Raw genomic sequence first — 18,766 nt, 5'->3', positions numbered from 1 at the left:
ATCTAAACTAAACTCAGTGGTTTTGACTGCAAAGCTTCTCTTCTCTCCTTCACACCATTGTGCCTCCCTTTGTCTTTCCTGATATTGTAGTAAATGTAATGTAGGTGTAAGCAAATTTGAGAGCTACTGTAGACCTCCTGGAGTCTCCCTTTATAATAAATGTGGATGACAGATTTGGTTTGTCAGCATCCTGCCATTGAAGTGGGAGAGGCTTGCAAGCCCCCACCCCCAGATCATTGACAGTTAATAGTTGCTGGGAGGCAGGAGATGAGGCCTCCATCACTCCCCATGGATCTATTAGCAATTGATAATTGCTGAGGAAGGGAGAGATTTCTGCAGTTATGTTGTCCTACCAACTGCTCACAGTTCTGGCAGTCTCTCTTACATCTTTGTGGAAACAATCCTAATGAGAATCATTGTGTCACACATAAAAGGATATGAAAGTAGAAGGGGTAGTGAGTTGGAAAGAGAGGGAATTAGCAGGCACTGGAGAAGAAAAGGGACAATAATGGGGACTATGTAATTAAAGATAAACATGCATGAAAATGTCATAATGAAACCCATTAAATGTATACCTAGCATGATAACAAAAATACAAAATATTGAATTTTAAGTTATAGAATCATTTATAATTTAATGTTAACTGCAGTTTAGAGATTTGAAAGAAGTGAAACGCTTTCATAGTTGTTGCAGTCATGGATTAAGGGTGTAGAGCAACAATATGTTACTTACCTAAGCCTGTTCAAGGCCCTGGTTTCAAACAATTTAATGCAAAGTCCGCTAACTCTCATGTTTCCTGCCCTCACATTCAGAGAGGTCTACATTTTAGGTGTCTCTATTGTTTAATAAACAAAGCCATATCTTTTTTCAGAGTGAAATGCATGCTCAAAATGTTAAGTTCTATTTTCAAGTGCATGGGGAACAAAACGAAGTGCCTGGTAGGAAAGTGAGCATGCATGTTGAGAATTCGCAGGTGAGTTGTCTATGTCGAATGTTGCAATTCTGAATTGTATGGTTTTGATTCTTTCAAAAGTAAAAGGTTGTGCCTTTTACAGGTGTACGAAAGTGGAGAAGTCAACAGAAACAAATTTAGTGGTCTCTGCAACATGAGTTTTGACTCCTCAGCTGCTGCTCAGTCTCACTATGTGGGAAGGGGCCAGATGCAAAATCAGAAGCAGTTACCAGAACAATATGACCGAATGTCTCCATCAGGATGTCAATCAAAGATGGGTAAGAGTCTCTTCATCTCTATCTCAGATGCATAATATAGCTTTTCCCCACACCATACCATCCCTTTAGGGAACTAACTTTTACTACAGCTTCAACAACTTGCTTATTCTGCTTGGTGAATCTCTTTCTGTGTCCTGGTCTATGGAGATAATTGCCAACTGAATTTTAAGAAATATTTATGACCACTATTCAGTTTACTAAATCCAAATATAAGCATGTGATTTCTGTATGTTATAAATGATATAAACAGCTAGTGAAATAAAAAATCTAAAATTTTTATTTTTTATTATGTTCCCCCCCCCCATTGTCAGCATATTTTGATGTACTACTCTTTAAAACTTTCATCTCACTTGTCTATTCAGAACACTGGTTTCACTATAGTATAGTTATATACTACACTGTGTATATTTTATAATATGCTTATCACCAAAGCTTTCAAAACAAGCCAAATTGCTGACTTTCCTCCAATCCTGATAACATATTCTTTTATTTCTATAAATATGAAGTACCAGTTAATAATTAGAGTATGCTTAATCCCAAAAGTACTGAGGTGCATAGAGCATTGCCTCTTTATTCCTTCTAGTAGTGTTCCAATGAACAAATGGAGATGTTTCCACTGAATTACCTGACCTGCTGGAGTACATTCTAGAAAACATAGCTCATCTTTTGAAAAATGTACATGCTACCACACAATTCCTGAAAAATATTCATCAGTATTCATGTCTAGAACATCATATAGATATTGTCCAGAGCAAAGTCATTGCCTCATCATATTATTAGAATTTATTTTTCTTAACAAGCTAAACTATAATTCATTTTATATTCTATTCTCTAAAATTTTCATGTTAGTGAAGAAAAGTATTAACTCAGAATTTCATGCCATCTGAATTAGCCTGTGAGTTGTATAAAATCATCTTGAAATTGCTTCCATGCTTCTGTTGTTTTCTTAAATGAATATGGTCAAACAATATTAGATGTAAAATATTCCTTCCTTCCTATATCTTAAGTGTACAACTAGGTGAGAGCTTAGTATTTACATTTATCTCACAGAAGAGCCTTTGTGACGGTTTCCTTAATCCAGAAGCCCTGTACAGAAAAAAGTGCAAAGATCATAGTTTTTAGAGAATTTCTTTAATACTTTATAATGGGTACAGTTCTAATATCTGAATACATGATAATAATTTCTCAGTATAAATTATTTCCGCAGATAAACCCAATACTACTCCAGCAGCACCAACCTTCCTGAAGTCTGTTATTGTGAAGCCTCCTCCAGGTAGGAATAAAAACAAAACTCCTTTTTCCTCCAGCAGCACTTTGGATCAAGACAATCCAAGCAGATAGTAAGCTCTTCCCCGCTTCTTCAATAATCTGCCAATGTTCCACAGCATTGTATTAGGGACACAAAGAAACGAAGCTAGGAAAACACAGCTGGATAGCCGAGAAATGTCTTCCAACTAAATCAAATGCAAATGGCAAACAGGAAAAGCACTGTACCCTCTTTCATAGGGAGTTTGTATTTTATAAAAGATACTAGTTTACTTATAAACCACTGTCTTTTTATTGATTAGAGAGCTGATAATATTCAAGCAATCAAGAATTTGTAGTTTGATTTGTTTTTCTAGGACATAAGAGAAAGTCTTTTATGCCTTTTAATTTCAAAATCATACATGAATGTGTGTGTGTGTGGTGTGGCTCCATGTTATTTTAAGGAAGTACTTCAAATTAGTATGCTATAGTGACATTCATTTGGGGTGTTAAGCTAGTCGTTCTTGGTAGTATAAATAGGAATATACTTACTATTTCTTCTTCCCTAAAGAAGAATATATGTAAGCTAGTTAATAATACCTCACTGCAGAAGAGTACAGGTAAATGTTTTTATGCACACATTTTGCTAACAGAGGAAATGAAACATTATAGCCCATAGATTTCTATGATTTTGATTGATAGAAGTGTAAAGGTTAAAAAATAACCAGATGGCTTAGAACTAAGAAAGTGCAGCAAAAATTCAGGGACAGCATAGAGACTGCCCTTTACCTGAGCAATATATCTGCTTTTCTCTCATGTTTTTTCATCCCCAGCACATCCACTACTAGTGTGTCGTACTGCCCTTTATTCTCTCTTCTACCTTCTTTTCCTCAGTTCATAATGTTTCACCTCTTAACCCTAGATAGACTCTGCTCCACATGAAAATGGTCATTATTCTTGACTTCGTTTTTTAAACATATATACACTTCCGATTTATTAAAATATAAAACAAGATGTCTATAGCTATCAATGTAGTCCTGTCACTGTGAACCTTGTTATTTCCAGTTTCAAGGATTTTATGAAAAGTTATTTGAAGTTATACATCTTTTGTATTATACACACTTCATTTCAAGAACTTTAAAATCACAAATTAACATAATTTTTGGATCACCTAGTGACTTACTCTTGACTTCTTACTATTCTGTTCTTTAATGCACAGCCTCTCACAGCCTGGTTCTTCTTTATGTCTGTTTATTTGCTTTTGAATATCAGCTGACAGTTCATTGCCTAGATTTATGTGTTCCTGTGTTCCATTATTGACCTGACTCTACGAACACAGTTCTGTGTAGTCCCCTGATTTTACCTGTCATCTAGACTCTCACAACCTTTCCATCAAACTTTAGACTACCTGTCAAAATGGTAGATATTATTTGACTTGGACACCTCAAAGCCATTTTAAATCAATACTCTTCCAAAGTAAAAACCTATAGTTAACTGTCAACTCCCCAATATCATGTCATCATTAGTTTCTAAAAATAATGAAATGCCAAAGTTGTGTTTGTTTTATCTCCTGAATTATTACTGTCTCCTTACCTCCATCCCTACTCTTTCTACACTATATCTTCACATATTCCTAGAGCTTTGTTAGTCAGACTGTACTGTATGGGCCAGTGTGCTTGGTATCATTTGAGAGCCTATTAGCAAAAAGAATTCAGCCCTATTTAAAGATCTACTTATTCAAAATCATTTATTTAACAAGACCTATAAATGATTTGTACTTAGGAAATTTGAAGACACGAAGTGATAGTCTTCTAAATATTTTCCCTCCCACTGGTTTTGTCTCCACAAATGCACTCTCAGTTTAATTACTGGAGTGTTTCGATCAAGATACAAATATTTCCAAAGCACTGTCTAACTAGAAAATTCTTCACTCTCTTTCCAACTTCTAAGTATGAAATCTAAATGCTACAGTTCTCTCCTTTTCCCTCTTTGTTTTCTTCATGCTTGCCCTCTACTACTGACCCACTGCTCTCTCTGTTGCAAGTTGTATGGCTTCCAAAGACCATCACCTCACTTCTTTTATTTATGTATTTCCATAGCCTGCTTTAGAGTAAACTCATACTCATTCTTAAACATACTGCGGCTGACTGGAAGCCTTTTTACTTCCCTCAAGGTTACCTACCTACTTTCTTTATGTCTTTAACCGGTGTGTCTACTTACCTCTCTATGTGATTTTTCTTCCAGTTCAGTTTTAAGTCTTTAATGGAGGAAATGGCCTCTCTATTTCTAGTGCAAGACATCCAGCCCGGCATAGAACTACTCCTACCTCAGTAGAGACTAGTTTAATGTGTGAAATTTTGTCTGAAGTGCTTTCCCTTTGTTTGTACTATTTCAGTTTCTTACACAGTATGGTTCAAAGTGCTAAGAGATTTTGTAGGGGCATGTAGTTTTACCTAGGATTTTAAAGACTATTGACCTAAGTAAGTATAAAAGTAGAAATGGCAGTTGATTTTAAAATAAACATCTGAAGAAATGGTCGATTACCACTTTTTGGATATTTTTCCTAGTAGAGAGCTGAGGGTATCTGAACTGTGTGGCTTCTAAGTAAATTTGAGCTGAGTCTGCATGAGGAGTGCTTGGACTGTTGTTACTGTGGGAGATAGCGTTTGAGCACTCTGCAATGCCAAGGTTCTTCTTGCCATTCCCCCAAGAGGGAAGAAGAATGTCTTAGTTTGCTTTCTGCGATAAAATACCACAACCAAAAACAACTTTGTGAGGAAAGCTTACCATTTACAGTCAACCATGAAGGAGATTCAAGGCAGGAACCTGAGGGCAAAAACTGAAGCAGACACAATGAAGGAATATTGAGTACTGGCTTGCTCGCCGTGACTGGCTCAGTCTGCTTTCTAATACCAAATAGGACCACTTGCCCAGGGGTGGCACTGTCCACTGTTCCATATCAGTCAGAAATCAAGAAAATGCCCCCCACGGTCCAATCTGATCAATTTTTTTCAATTGAGGTTCCCTTATTCCAGAGGACCCTAGCTGTGTCAAGGTGACAAAAATTTTACCAGCAAAAAAGAATTTTGGTGAGGTTCTTCTCTGATCATGAAATGTCATCAGTATAATTTAGTCTGTTTATTGAAAGGAAGCATTTTATGCTAATCTCTGAAGCTCATGCTAAAAGAATAGATGTGCCCTGATATAACCCCTGTCTCCTGAGCAGTAAAAATTTGAGCATTATGAAAACAGCTAGTTCAGCTGGGTATAGTGCTACATGCCTATAATGTCAGTGCTCAGGAGGGAGAGGAAGGAGGATTACTGTATATTATATGTTTGAGGCTAGCCTGGGCTATGTAATGAGTTCCACACCATCCAAGGCAACATAACAAAACCTTTCTCAAACAAGAAAAACAACAAGAAAGCCAGCAGCAACAACAAAAAAGCATATCTAGAGAAATTAAATTAGCTAGTGAGAATTTCAGAGAACACAGACAACAGAATTCTGTGTTACAAGTGAGCCAGTGTTTTTTGTTTTGTTTTGTTTTGTTTTAAAGTAATTATGTGGTTATAGAGATAGCTCAGGAGTTAAGAGCCCTGGCTGCTCTTGCAAAGGACCTGAGTTCAATTCCCAGCATCTACATTGCAGCTCATGACCATCTATAACTCCATTTCCAGGGGATCCACACCCTCTTCTGGCCCCTATGGGCACTGCATATACATTGTACACAAACATACATCTAGGCAAAAAACACCCATTACATAAAATTTTAAAAAGAAAAAGGCAGTTTAATATCATATGCCACTTTAATTATTCCATTGTTTTAATTTTCTCCTTTCTATTTTGCCTCTATTTATCTACTATTATGTGCATGTCTCTCCATATTTGATCTTTTTTCTTCATCATTATCACTGCTTGCTTTACTCCCTAATCCAGGTTAGCTATTAAAGCACAGAATTGGCTCCAATGCTAACATAGAACTAAAGTGTGTGTGTGTGTATATATGTGTGTGTGTTTGTTTTAATTATCTTACTAATTCTAGCTCCAATATTTGACTTAGATGCTTCAACTTTACTTGTAAGCCAACATACCTACTATTAAATGAATGATTTCTAAATCTAACTTAAATTGAAGAACTTTTGTCTTTTCCAGTATTACTGTTATTAGGCACCTGCACTTGAATCTTTAACTCTATGCTTTCTATAAGCAAGTATCATCAAATCTTCTGTTTCTCTTTTCTGTACTTTCATTACATTTCCATTACATCTCTTCACATAGTAACACTATTGGAACCATTAGTGCAAGGCCATCTTCTGCCTTTTAAACTCCTTTGTGTATGATAATTAAAAATTTAATTGAGATTTCTTTAAAAGATCCAAACAAAGCTGAGTTTCCAGGTGAACTTAGAAACAATTTCAGCAGGTGGGAGTATAGCAGAGCTAAACAGCCTCAAGGAGATAAGGAGAATATAAGAAACATTAGAGACAGGTTATAAAATTAGGCCAGGGGTCCTACCTTGGCTCATCAGGCAAAGATGCTTGTTGCTAAGCCCAACAACTTGAATTACATTCCTGAAACCCACATGGTTGAAGTAGAGAACTAACTCTCCAAAGTTTCCCATGCATGCCATGGCATATGCATGTACACACATACACACACATGTGATGACTAGTGATGTTCTGTAGTTTTACATACTTGTTAGACATTTGAATGTCTCCTTTTGAGAAATGACAAGAAGGTGTTTTTGTTATTAAGGTTTTGGATTTCCTTATGTATTCTGGACATCAATATATAATATTTTTGTCATTTGTAGATTTCCTGTTAACTACATTGTGTGTTTTCTTTACTGTGCAGGAGCCTTAACAATTTTTAGAATCCTATTTATCTATGTTTGCATTGGCTTCCTGAATTTTGGGAGCCTTACCCAAAAAGTCTTCATGTTTTACAGTGTCCTGAAGCATTTTACCTGTATGTTCTTCTAGTAATTTCATAGCTGCCAGTCTTTTTGCTGTTGCTTATTTTTGAGATAGTATTTTAGTTACAACATTTCTCCCTTCCCTTTTCTCCCACCAAGTCCTCCTATATGCCCCTCCCCACTCTCCTTGAAATTTATGTCCTCATTTTTTAAAAATTGTGATTACCTATGTATATGCCTTTGCTGTATACCAATGTTAATATTTAATTACTTACTCTGTTCTGAGTTGATCAATTTAACTAGTGAGAAGCCATTATTTGAAAGACTGTTCTCTATCAAAAGGATGTTTGAGTACCCATATCAAAGCATTCAGTCAACTTTTAATGATACCTTTTGATTGCTGGTCATTAACCGTGTGTATTAATAGTGAACATGTTGTCATTACTTTTATCCTGTAAGTAGTCTCTAGTTTCCATAAATAATTCTTGTTCAGCAAATTTCAATACACTTAATTATGATTAATTTATCTTTCTTTAAATGATCAAGCTGCTGTTTCATTTAGAAGAAGGTAATTCTGGTTATCCTTAACCTTTATATGGTACCAATATATTGTTTCATCTCTAGAAGAGTGCTGATTTTTTAGTTGTCTCATGAAAGTTGTTGATATTCTGATCAGGAAGAGAATGGAAGGAAGAAAAAAATTAAAAATATGTTTATCAGCTGCTTCTAATTCTAATGTAGAAGCAGGATCATTTTTCATTTTTAAATTTAGTTTTTAAAATGTATTCACTTTACATCCCAATCATAGCCCCCTCCCTCCTTTCATCCCTGTCCCACCCTCCCCTCCCCCTCTTCCCCTCTTGTAGTCCTCAGAGACAGGGAGCCTTTCTCCCCACCAACTAACCCCAGCCTATCAAGTCTCATCAGGGCTGCCTGCATCTCCTTCCCCTGTGGGCTGGTAAGGCACCCTGCCAGGAAGAAGTGATCAAAGAGCAGACCACTGAGTTCATGGCAGGGATAGCCCCTGCTCCCCTTAATAGGGGATCCATTAGATACTGAGCTGCTTATCTACATGGGGGGGGGCTTAGGTCTTCTCCATGCATGGTCCTTGTTGGGTACATCAGTCTCCACCGCGGGCCCCCCTTCCTCCCACCCACCCCCGGCTGTGCCTCGATTTGTTGGCTTTGTTAGTCTTCTTGTGGAGCTCCTGCCTCCTCTGGATCCTTCTATCCCCACACTTATCCATAGGACTCCCTGCACTCTGCCCAAAGTTTGGCTGTGAGATTCAGCTTCTGTAGAAGCAGAGTAGTTAGGCAGTTGTTATTCAACTTCTTTTTTATAGTATTTTTTTTTTTGTGCCCATTTTAAATAGCAGCTATTATTTTGGAATTTTACTTTCACCTTTTAACCTATGTGTGGGGCTCACTGGTTCTCTTTTCTAAAATTTGTGGGAACTTTTTGGGTAGCTACAGTGATTGATGAATTACAGTGATTGGTTACAGGTAAGATAATAAAATTTTGCAATTTTTTATTAGCGTTTTGAGACATTTCAGTGCTTGGTAGGGTAGAAAAATAACTAACAGCAAACAAAAAGGCTGTTGAAGAACTATAAATAATAAGTATTTTAGCCATGTTAGGTTTGAGGTCCCTGCTATATAGTATGTATAACAACAGAGAGCACACAGATACCATATTCTTAGGAAATTAATAAAGACTATGAATATATTATATAGTATAAAGAATTCTGGGCATTAAATTTAGAGCCATGGGCATAAAGATTCTAACTCTACTATTTGCTCCTATGACTATCAGCAAATGATTTTGTCTTTTGTGACCAGTCTTTCCTGGGAAGTTTCAAGTAGATTCCTAACAAATTCTTACTTGTCACTGATATTATATGATTGTGTTTCTGATCTTTATAAATTCTATTATTTTTATAGCATATAGAATGAGAACCTACGTGTGCCATATCTGCAGGATCACCTTTGCATCTTTACATATGTTCCGGTCCCACATGCAAGGAAGTGAACATCAAATTAAGTAAGTGGTTTTTCTTATTTAAAAAAAAAATACATTCTTGTGTTGTCACAGACGAAAGCTTCTAGTCACACACTCTTTAATATGTTTTATAAACTTTCTAGATAGTCATTTTCCTATGACCTGAACCTAGAAATGATAGGTGGTATTTATAACATATCAACACTAGTACCAAGTATATTTTCTCACCACAGTAATGAACTGGCAGATCCGTCTGGCAAATCGGTACCCCTTCTGAATAGACAGTGTTATTTTTCTTTGTAGATGTTTTAAAAGATCATTTTTTTTTCAGGCTAGCCAGGCAAATTCAAAGCATCTCAAAAAGATTTTCTTTAGCTCCAAGAATTCAGTGATTCAATCATCATCTTTACAGTGAGGTATAATGATTAAGAACAAAAGTAATGCTGTTATACCTAGAATGCAGAACCAAGATCCATTTTTAGTAAATATTAATATATGGTTATAAGAAGAGAAGAAACTGGTGGACAGTTGCATAGTAGGTAATTCTGGTAGCAGAGCAAAGGGTCATTATATCTTGCATATTCTGGTTAGTTGATGTTAAAATCAAAACATGAGATTATTATTTTATTCTATAAAAATTATTTATAGTGTTTGAGTGTGATTAGTGGGAACTGTCTTAGTTACTTTTCTATTGCTATGACAAAGCACCATTATCAAGGCAGCTTATGAAAGAAAGTGCTTAATTGGGCTTAACGGTTTCAGAGGGATAAGAATTCATGATGATGAAGCAAAGGTCTGGTGGCAGGAACAGCTGAGAGCTTACGTTTTGATCTGCGAGTAGGATGCAGTGAAAGAGAGAACACTGGGAATGGCCAGAGTCTTTAGAAATCTTAAATTCTTCTCTCAGTGATACACACCTCCTTCAACAAAGCCACACTTCTTGATCCTTTTCAAACAACTCCACCATCTGTATATCTATATAAATAACTGATTTTAAAAGCATGCCATTCAGACAATTTATTACGACATTGGTTATTAATTTGATTATACCAAAATACATTTAACATTTGTGGTATTACAGTAACATGAACTATTTCTACTTTTATGTCCATCCTCCATTTTATCCCAGGTCTGAAATTTTTTTTTATTAATTTATTCTTGTTACATCTCAATGTTTATCCCATCCCTTGTATCCTCCCATTCCTCCCCCCCCATTTTCCCCTTATTCCCCTCCCCTATGACTGTTCCTGAGGGGGATTACCTCCCCCTGTATATGCTCATAGGGTATCAAGTCTCTTCTTGGCTACCTGCTGTCCTTCCTCTGAGTGCCACCAGGTCTCCCCCTCCAGGGGACATGGTCAAATGTGAGGCACCAGAGTATGCGAGAAAGTCACATCACACTCTCCACTCCACTGTGGAGAATATTCTGACCATTGGCTAGATCTGGCTAGGGGTTTAAAGTTTACCTCCTGTATTGTCCTTGGCTGGTGCCTTAGTTTGAGCGGGACCCCTGGGCCCAAATCTGCCTATCATATTGTTCTACTTGTAGATTTCTAGGACCATCTGGATCCTTTTATTTTGCTGTTCTCCCATGCGTCTCTCATTTAGAGTCCCAATAGGATGCCTTCCCCTCTGTCCCAGTTTCCTGGTAAGTGAAGGCTTTCGTGGGACATGCCCCTTGGGCTAGTATGCAGATATAAGTGAGTATATACCATTTAATTCTTTCTGCTTCTGGGTTAACTCACTCATTATAATCATTTCTAGCTCAGTCCATTTGTCCACAAATTTCAGGAATTCCTTGTTTTTAATAGCTGAGTAGTATTCCATAGTGTATATGTACCACAGTTTCTTTATCCACTCTTCTACTGAGGGACACTTAGGCTATTTCCATGTTCTGGCTATTATGAATAAGGCTGCTATGAACATGGTTGAGCAAATTTTCTTGTTGTGTGCTGGAGCATCTTCTGGGTATATTCCAAGGAGTGGAATAGCTGGGTCTTGAGGGAGCCCTATTCCCATTTTTCTGAGATAGCACCAGATAGATTAGCATCTATTTCTTATGTAAAATAATTAGTTTTGTTGTGACATTTTCATGTACTTATAAAACACACTTGGATCATATTCATTCTCCCATTATCTTAATATGTTCCCTCTTCCGTAATGGTCCCCCTTTTACTGTGATGAGAATTTTAAAAAAATATCTAGATCATATATATATATATATATATATATATATATATATATATATATATATATATATATAAAGTCAATACTTGTCTTTCTTAATACCATGATCTCCAGGTCTATCCTTTTCCCCCTGGAAAACAATATGATTTTTATTTTTCTTCGTAAGAAAACATTTAATATCTGCTGGTGATCACCTAAACTATTCTGTAACTTGGCTATTGTAAATGGTATTGCATTAAGTATTGCTGTATAGGCATGTCTCTTGTAGACGATGGAGGATTCTTTTGGGTATATGTCTAGGATTATACCTTTAGTTTTTGAGGAACCTCCTCCATATAAATTCCCATAGTGGTTGCACTAATTTAAATTCCCACAAAAATGTATATTAATTTTTTTCTTTGCATTTTTGTCAACATGTGTTGTCTTGTGTTTTCCTTTCTTCATTTGTTAATTAGTAAATTTTGTTCTTTAACAATTTTGTGCACTATGTATTCTTTTTACTCCCCCTACCTCTTCTAGTTCCCTTCCACCCTACTATCCCCATGTTTACTAGTTTTGGTTCTGTTTAGTGTTCCATGCAGTTTATTTAGGGCTCTCTGTGCGATCTTGAGTTTAGAACTAACCATAAGAACCTTGTGGGATCACCATTGGGTACATATCTGGATATTATGCTTACCCCTCTTCAAGAATCTGTTGGTTGACAATGGATCAACAATATGTAGTAGGACCTTGTGAATCCTTTTCCTCTCCATGGCTGACTGTTAGGAGGGCCCAACTTTTCTGAACCCAGTCACAGTATAAACAGCTTCTTTATGTTTGTAATTGTCACATCTGTGTTGTGCTTAAAAGATAGAATGTTCAACCCCTCTCCTCATTCACCATTGCTTAATCATTTTTTCTGACTAATCTTCTACAGAACTCCTTGACTCTTAAGTGGGTAGTATGCATATGTAGTCTAGGGCTGAGCCTTTATTCTCAGCATCTTGTATAGCCATGAGTCTATACATTCATCTGCAGTGGATGGGATTTTCTGTTTAAGGCAGAGAATAACCTGTGTGTGTGTAAACATAGATGTTTATAGAATTATTTGATGCTGTGTCAGTTCAACTCAGCCATCTTACCATCCCTTCCCAGGGTCCAAGACTTCTTCCATCATGGGCTTTGGAGCAGATTTATATAGGCATAGCTCCCTCTTACAAAGCAAGCCCCAAGTCCAATTTAGAGAACAGCTTTTCTATTCTCTCTAATGTTTCCCTCACTATACAATTCCAGAAGATGTTTAATTGAATGTATATTCTGCAGCTGTTCAATTAGTTGCTATGTGTTAGTCCATTTGTTTTATGGTGTGGTTTAACTCTAAAGTCTCTTCGTTGATCTTTTTAGTCTGGACAGTGTGTATATTCAGTGAAGCAGTGGGACAGTTGGGATTAAGGGGTATTGAAATGCATGGATTTATTCATACAGAAATAAGGCTAGACCACATGATGAATTTTTAGATGGTTTCTCATTTTAGCAGTAAATTACTTAAGCTGAGGCATACAGGAGACTTCTTTAGGGGCAGCTTACTAATATAGATCACACATAGGCCTCTATCTTAGACTGTATTTTTTGCAAGGTGCTGGTTTCTCCTGCTTTTACCAAGAGTTTCCTTCTCTTTTCTGCTAAGAACCCCACTAATGGGCATCTCCCCATCCCTATTTTATTGTTGTACACTCGTCATTATGGTTATTATTTTTTTAATCGCTGCTTCTAACATTCAGTGTTCCCATATATCACTTTGTTATTGTCTAATGTTGTACTCTGGTACCTTTCCACAGCACTCTCTTCTGCCTGGAGCTGTGCACCTGCTGTTTTATTTCAGTATCATGGAGAAAATGAATGTGTTGTCTCTACTCTGCCATCTTCTAAGAAATGTTTTTGCATAAAATTTGTGAAATTCTAGAGAGATATCTGACTAGCCATACTATGCCTTTTGAACATCACATTCATTTTTTTATAGTTTTTTTTTTTATTTCAACCTTTATAGATTCAGTTAAAGTAATGTTTTAGAACAAAGAAAATATTCATGGTGATCAAGACTTTCTATTATTTTCTTTGTAGAGAGTCTCATGTTATCAATCAAGTGAAGAATTCAAAGAAGATACAAGAATCTTACCAAGGTGAATGTGTAGATTACATTAAAGCGAAGAAATCTGGAGAACTAGAGTCCAAGGCTCATTTCAGGAAGATGGAGGATAATTACATGGAAGCCCATGGATACACAGAAATGTTTGATTCCAGACCCAGACATAAAATGCCTGAACAAAGACATTCACCTGAACATTTCTGGACACACCCAGGACCATATAATTCTCAAGCAATAGAAGAGCAGTTACCTCATTGCTTACCAGCACAGTCAAAGACATATGACTCTTTCCAGGATGAACTTGAAGATTACATCAAAGGGCAGAAGGCCAGAGGACTCGATCCCAATATTAGTTTTAGACGGATGTCAGAAAACTATAGGTATAAGGATCATAGATACAGGGAAAGGGTTGATTCTGGACATAGGCAAAGGATGTGTGAGGAAAGATTTTCATTTGAGGTGCCACAGACCTACCAACAAGAATACAATGGTTCACCAGTGGAGGGCCAGTTACCTCACTGGTTGCCACCTCATTTAAAGAGGAGAAATGATGATTTCCAAAATGAATTTGACGATCACAACAAGGTGCAGGAATCTAGAGAATTCAAGCCAAAGACTTCATTTAGAGGAACTGACAGCTCTTTTGAAACCCACAATTACAGAGAAATGGTTGACAGAAGATCCAAACATGGAATGGTTGAGCAAAGACTCCCCTGTGAGACTTTTCAGACTTACACAGATCCATACAAATACAACAGTGCACAAGCAGTAGAAAATAGGTTACCTCATTGTTTACCAGCTTATGAAAGCCAACAGAGCCTAGACTCTGATAGCTTCTATCAGCTTACCCAAGACTGTATCTCTGAAAAACCTGATCCCTGGAGCCTTAGTCAGCAAGAAAATAACCCTGGCACATACAGTGTAGAAGATGACGACATTTACAAGCAGATGCCTCCAAGTGACAATGCCAGTGCCCATGAAACAAGTCATAAAAGGCGACATCAGAAGAGAAGACGACACCTGGGGGAAAGGAAAGAAAGGCCAGAGAAGGAGCAATCTAAGCATAGACGGAAAAGGAGCTATCAGGATAAAGATTTAGATGAAGACAAGAGTATCAAGCAAAGTAAAGGAGAGGAAGATAAAACTAGCGTTGGCTCTGAAAAAGTCAAGCATCGCAAAAAGAAAAGGGAAGAGCACAAGCACAGGAAAGCAAAAAAGAAAACTGTTGAAGAAAGAACAGAAGAGGAAATCCTTTGGGATGAGTCAATTCTTGGGTGCTGAACCTATAGCATATCCAAGAAGGGTTAAAAGAAAACAATATTGATTTAGATAAAGACAGGAGTAACCGGTGAAGTCAAGGAAAGGTACATTGTCAGCTCAGAAAACCTTCGGGTTGTTTTGTTTGGAAAAGTTGAAATTGACCACAAGAAACGATATACAAGACATCTAAATACAGCCTTTAAGAAACTGTTTTGAGGTTAAATCTACTCAAGGATTTTGAGCTTTTAGTTTTACTTACAGAAGAATGAATCAAGAAAATCAATGGAATTTAGATAAAACCATGCACTTCAAATGAAGAGAAGAGGTAAAAATCAGTGTCAGTTCAAGAAAGCAGTCTCTCTTTTTCTCTCTCTCTGTGTGAATGTGTGTGTGTGTGTCTGAATGTGCATATGTGTATATGTGTATGTATATATGTGTGAGTGTGTATGTGTGTATATATATATAGGCGTGCAAATGTGTGTATGTGTCCTCTGCTCCACTCTCCTCTCTCACCTACTTTCCTCCTCTTTCTTTCTGTCACTCCCTCCTTTCAAAATGTAATTGAAAGAAGAACCACACAGTCTATACCTAGTTTTCAAAACGCAAGAACATAATACTAAGAATGAGAGAGGAAGAAACCTACTGAAGAAAAACCAGAAGATTCAATGCTTTCTATTTTGCAGTTGTGTTCTCTTAAGGTTGAAGAAGGCTTGAAAACTTTTGGTTCCACGCAATTTGTGTTATTTGTGTATTTGTACATGTGTACAGTTAATTGCTGACAAAGTAAGCTTATTCAATAGGCTTTTTAAAGTTACTTTCTCTGATTTTCTAAGAAAAAAACTTATTCTATTGCTTATATATGATTTTCCTAAGTAGAGGTGTTTCTACTTTGTCCATCAAGTTGCAATGAAAATGAATTGTTTGCTCATGGAAATAATGTACTTAAAATGGTGAATTATAAAACAGTATACAGCCATACCACCATGAATTTTCCCAATCTTGTTTGATTTTGGAAGAATGGTCAGGCCTATGGGAGACCAGACTTCACAGAGTCCATTCCTTTTAGAATTTGTTTTAGGATTGGTGGTGTTTTACTACTGTTGTGTGTTTATGTTTCTGTTTTTCCCAATGAAAATACATGAAGCAATGTAAACTTTTTTGTTAAAACTAATTTGCAGTGTATTTTTGTATTTTCTAGTTCTGAAAGTGGAAATTTAGTGTATAATGAATTAGATGAGATATACTTTTAAAATATCCTCCAAAAGGGCTGATAGAAATCGGTCTATATTCTGAAAAATGTTTATATTAAAGTGTTTTAATTTCTAAATACTGCATTGTGATTATTTCTATCAAAAGATGATTGTTCTCACCATGTGAGGACAAGAAATGGAGTTTGCAGCTAATTCTCTATGAAGACCACATAGTAAAGCTATGATTTCATTTAGTCTACAGATTGCTTAGTAGAAGTTCACATTCTCTTTTGAGCTCAACTTTATGTTAGAAAAAGACCATAAACTTGAAACTGAAGTAGAAAAATATTATAAGTGGTAAAGGAGTATGGGAGAGTATTAACTTTAAATTGTTTGATTTTAAATTTTTTATGCTACTGCACCGTGTTTTGTGATCAGAACTTTCTGTAAGCATTTGAGCATTACTTTGCCATAGGAGGAAGTGTAAAGGCCTAAGATTCCAAATCCCAGGATTATGATCTTAGTTGTACCATCTGGTTACTATATGCGTTTGCCAAGATACCACCGGAGTCCAGTATGCAGCCCTGGGACAGAAAATATAAGCCATAATAGGCCCTGTATATGCTAATCCTACCAAGATCATGCCAAATATGATGGTGATATATCTTCATTTGGGCAAGCTATTTTATATTTTTCCTGAGGTTTGAATTAATTACAAGTCATCTACAGCCAACCACCCTGAACGCACCTGATTTTATCTGAATTAATGACAAGTAGATGCTAGAACATAATGATGGTTGGCTCTACACCTAGATGAGCTAATGGTTCCAAAGCATGTTAAGATGTCATAAAATCATTTCTTCCGTGACTCTTTTAGTATAAGATGAATTTATGTCAATGCATTAACACTGTCTTTTAACAACATATGGTATACTGATGAAAAAATAGTAAGTCAGGTATAGAAAGTATAATTAATTTTCAGCCACAGTGCTGGCAAATTTTTCTTTTGATCACTTGTGCCCACCCACATGTGAACACACACACACACACACACACACACACACACACACAGTGTTCACATAAAATGTTGAAATCAGAATTTTTTAAAATTAGTAGATTATTTTTGGAGGTCCATTTTGTATTCAAATCTGTTGGAGACATTTAAAATTATATCGTATTTTGTAAGTGGACAGGGTACAGGTGTGGATGGGAACATGTTGGGGGAGGATGGAGGGAGAGAGTACTGGGAGAGATAACTAGAGCTGGGGAGCATTTGTGGGTTAAGGTAGAAACCTAGCACAATGGAAACTCCCAGGAATCTAAGAGGGTGGGTGTTGGAGCCTGAACTAGCTATCTCCTGTAACAAGGCAAGTCCTCCAGTGGAGAGACTAGGACACCTATTCAGCTATAAAACCTTCAACCTACAATTTTTCCTGCCTACAAGATGTGCTGGGGTAAAGATGGAGCAGAAATTGTGGGAGTGGCCAACAAATGACTGGTCCAGCTTGAGATCCATGTCATGAGAGGAAGCCCACCCCTGACACTGCCTGGAGGGCCAGGACCCAGAGACAGGATAGCCCAAAGACCTAGGATAGAACCAAACACAACTGGCAAAAAAATTTGAACTATGTGGCACCCTGTCCCAAAATTACATGGCATTATTATAAAAATAGGCATATAATGATCAATGAAACAGAATAGAAAGCCTAGAAGTAAATGCATCTGTAGCCAATTGATTTCTCTACGAAATGCTAAAAATATGAAGTGAAGAAAATGTTATTTTTTTAACAAATAGTGTTGATAAATTTGTTATTTTTTTACGGAAGAATGAAATTAGGTCTCTTTTCTGCACCCATTAAAACCACCAACTCAAATAGATTAAAGACCTGCATGTGAGGCTTAAAGATATGAAACTATAATCCAAAAATCCTCAGAGAAATTATTAAAGACATTAGAATAGGTAAAGTTTTTGAACACCCCAAGTCACAGGATGTACAAGTAGAAGCAAAAACATACAAGTGTATATGTATGTATATATATATGTATATATATGTGTGTGTGTGCATATACATGTATATATGTATGTATGTGTATATATATATAATATATATATATATTAAAACCAGTACTGGGGAGGTAGCTAAATGGTTAAGAACCCTGGCTGCTCTTCAAGGAGACATAGGTTTGGTTACCAACACCCACCCACATAGCATCTTATAGCCATCTGTACCTCTAGTTCTGAACTCTTCAGGCACTGCATGCATGTGATACACAAACATACATTCAGGCACTCAAACAAATAAAATAAAAATAGAATAATACTTTTACAAAGTTAAAACCCTCTTGACCACAAATGAAACACTACACAGCATAAAAACAGCTTAATGAACGGGATAAAAGAGTTAGAATGCATGTATCTGACAAAGGGCACATTCCTAGAACATAGAAAAAAAGGGTGCTAGAAAACTCTAATGCAAAAAATAGTAACCTGATTAGAAAATTAACAATATCCTTTTTTTCTCTCAATTCTCTCCCTTGACCCCTCCCACTCTTCCCATACCTGATCCCCACCCCAGTTACTGGAAATTGATGGGGACATGTCTTGTTGGGGAGGG

At 36.6% G+C, this 18,766-nt stretch overlaps 1 protein-coding gene across 8 annotated transcripts in view; it reads left to right on the top strand.

Moving 5' to 3' along the window:
• The window catches only part of Zmat1 (zinc finger matrin-type 1), a 52,486-nt gene extending 37,243 nt beyond the window's left edge, over positions 1-15,243 (top strand). For 5 of the 8 annotated variants that reach the window (XM_051141068.1, XM_051141063.1, XM_051141067.1 and 2 more), the window contains 5 exons: positions 872-973; positions 1,056-1,230; positions 2,438-2,503; positions 9,332-9,431; positions 13,677-15,243. In XM_051141068.1, the coding sequence (XP_050997025.1) occupies positions 878-973; positions 1,056-1,230; positions 2,438-2,503; positions 9,332-9,431; positions 13,677-14,982 (1,743 nt within the window). In that variant the 5' untranslated portion in view covers positions 872-877 and the 3' untranslated portion in view covers positions 14,983-15,243. The remainder of the gene's footprint in view (positions 1-871; positions 974-1,055; positions 1,231-2,437; positions 2,504-9,331; positions 9,432-13,676) is intronic. The other 3 variants (XM_051141071.1, XM_051141064.1, XM_051141070.1) reach the window with 1 other exon arrangement.
• Positions 15,244-18,766: the final 3,523 nt, after the last annotated feature.

Source organism: Acomys russatus, chromosome X (genome assembly GCF_903995435.1).
Source record: "Acomys russatus chromosome X, mAcoRus1.1, whole genome shotgun sequence".
In the NCBI taxonomy this organism is placed as follows: Eukaryota; Metazoa; Chordata; class Mammalia; order Rodentia; family Muridae; genus Acomys; species Acomys russatus.
Note: the sequence above shows the minus strand (reverse complement) of the source record. Positions and strands in the feature narration are given on the sequence as shown.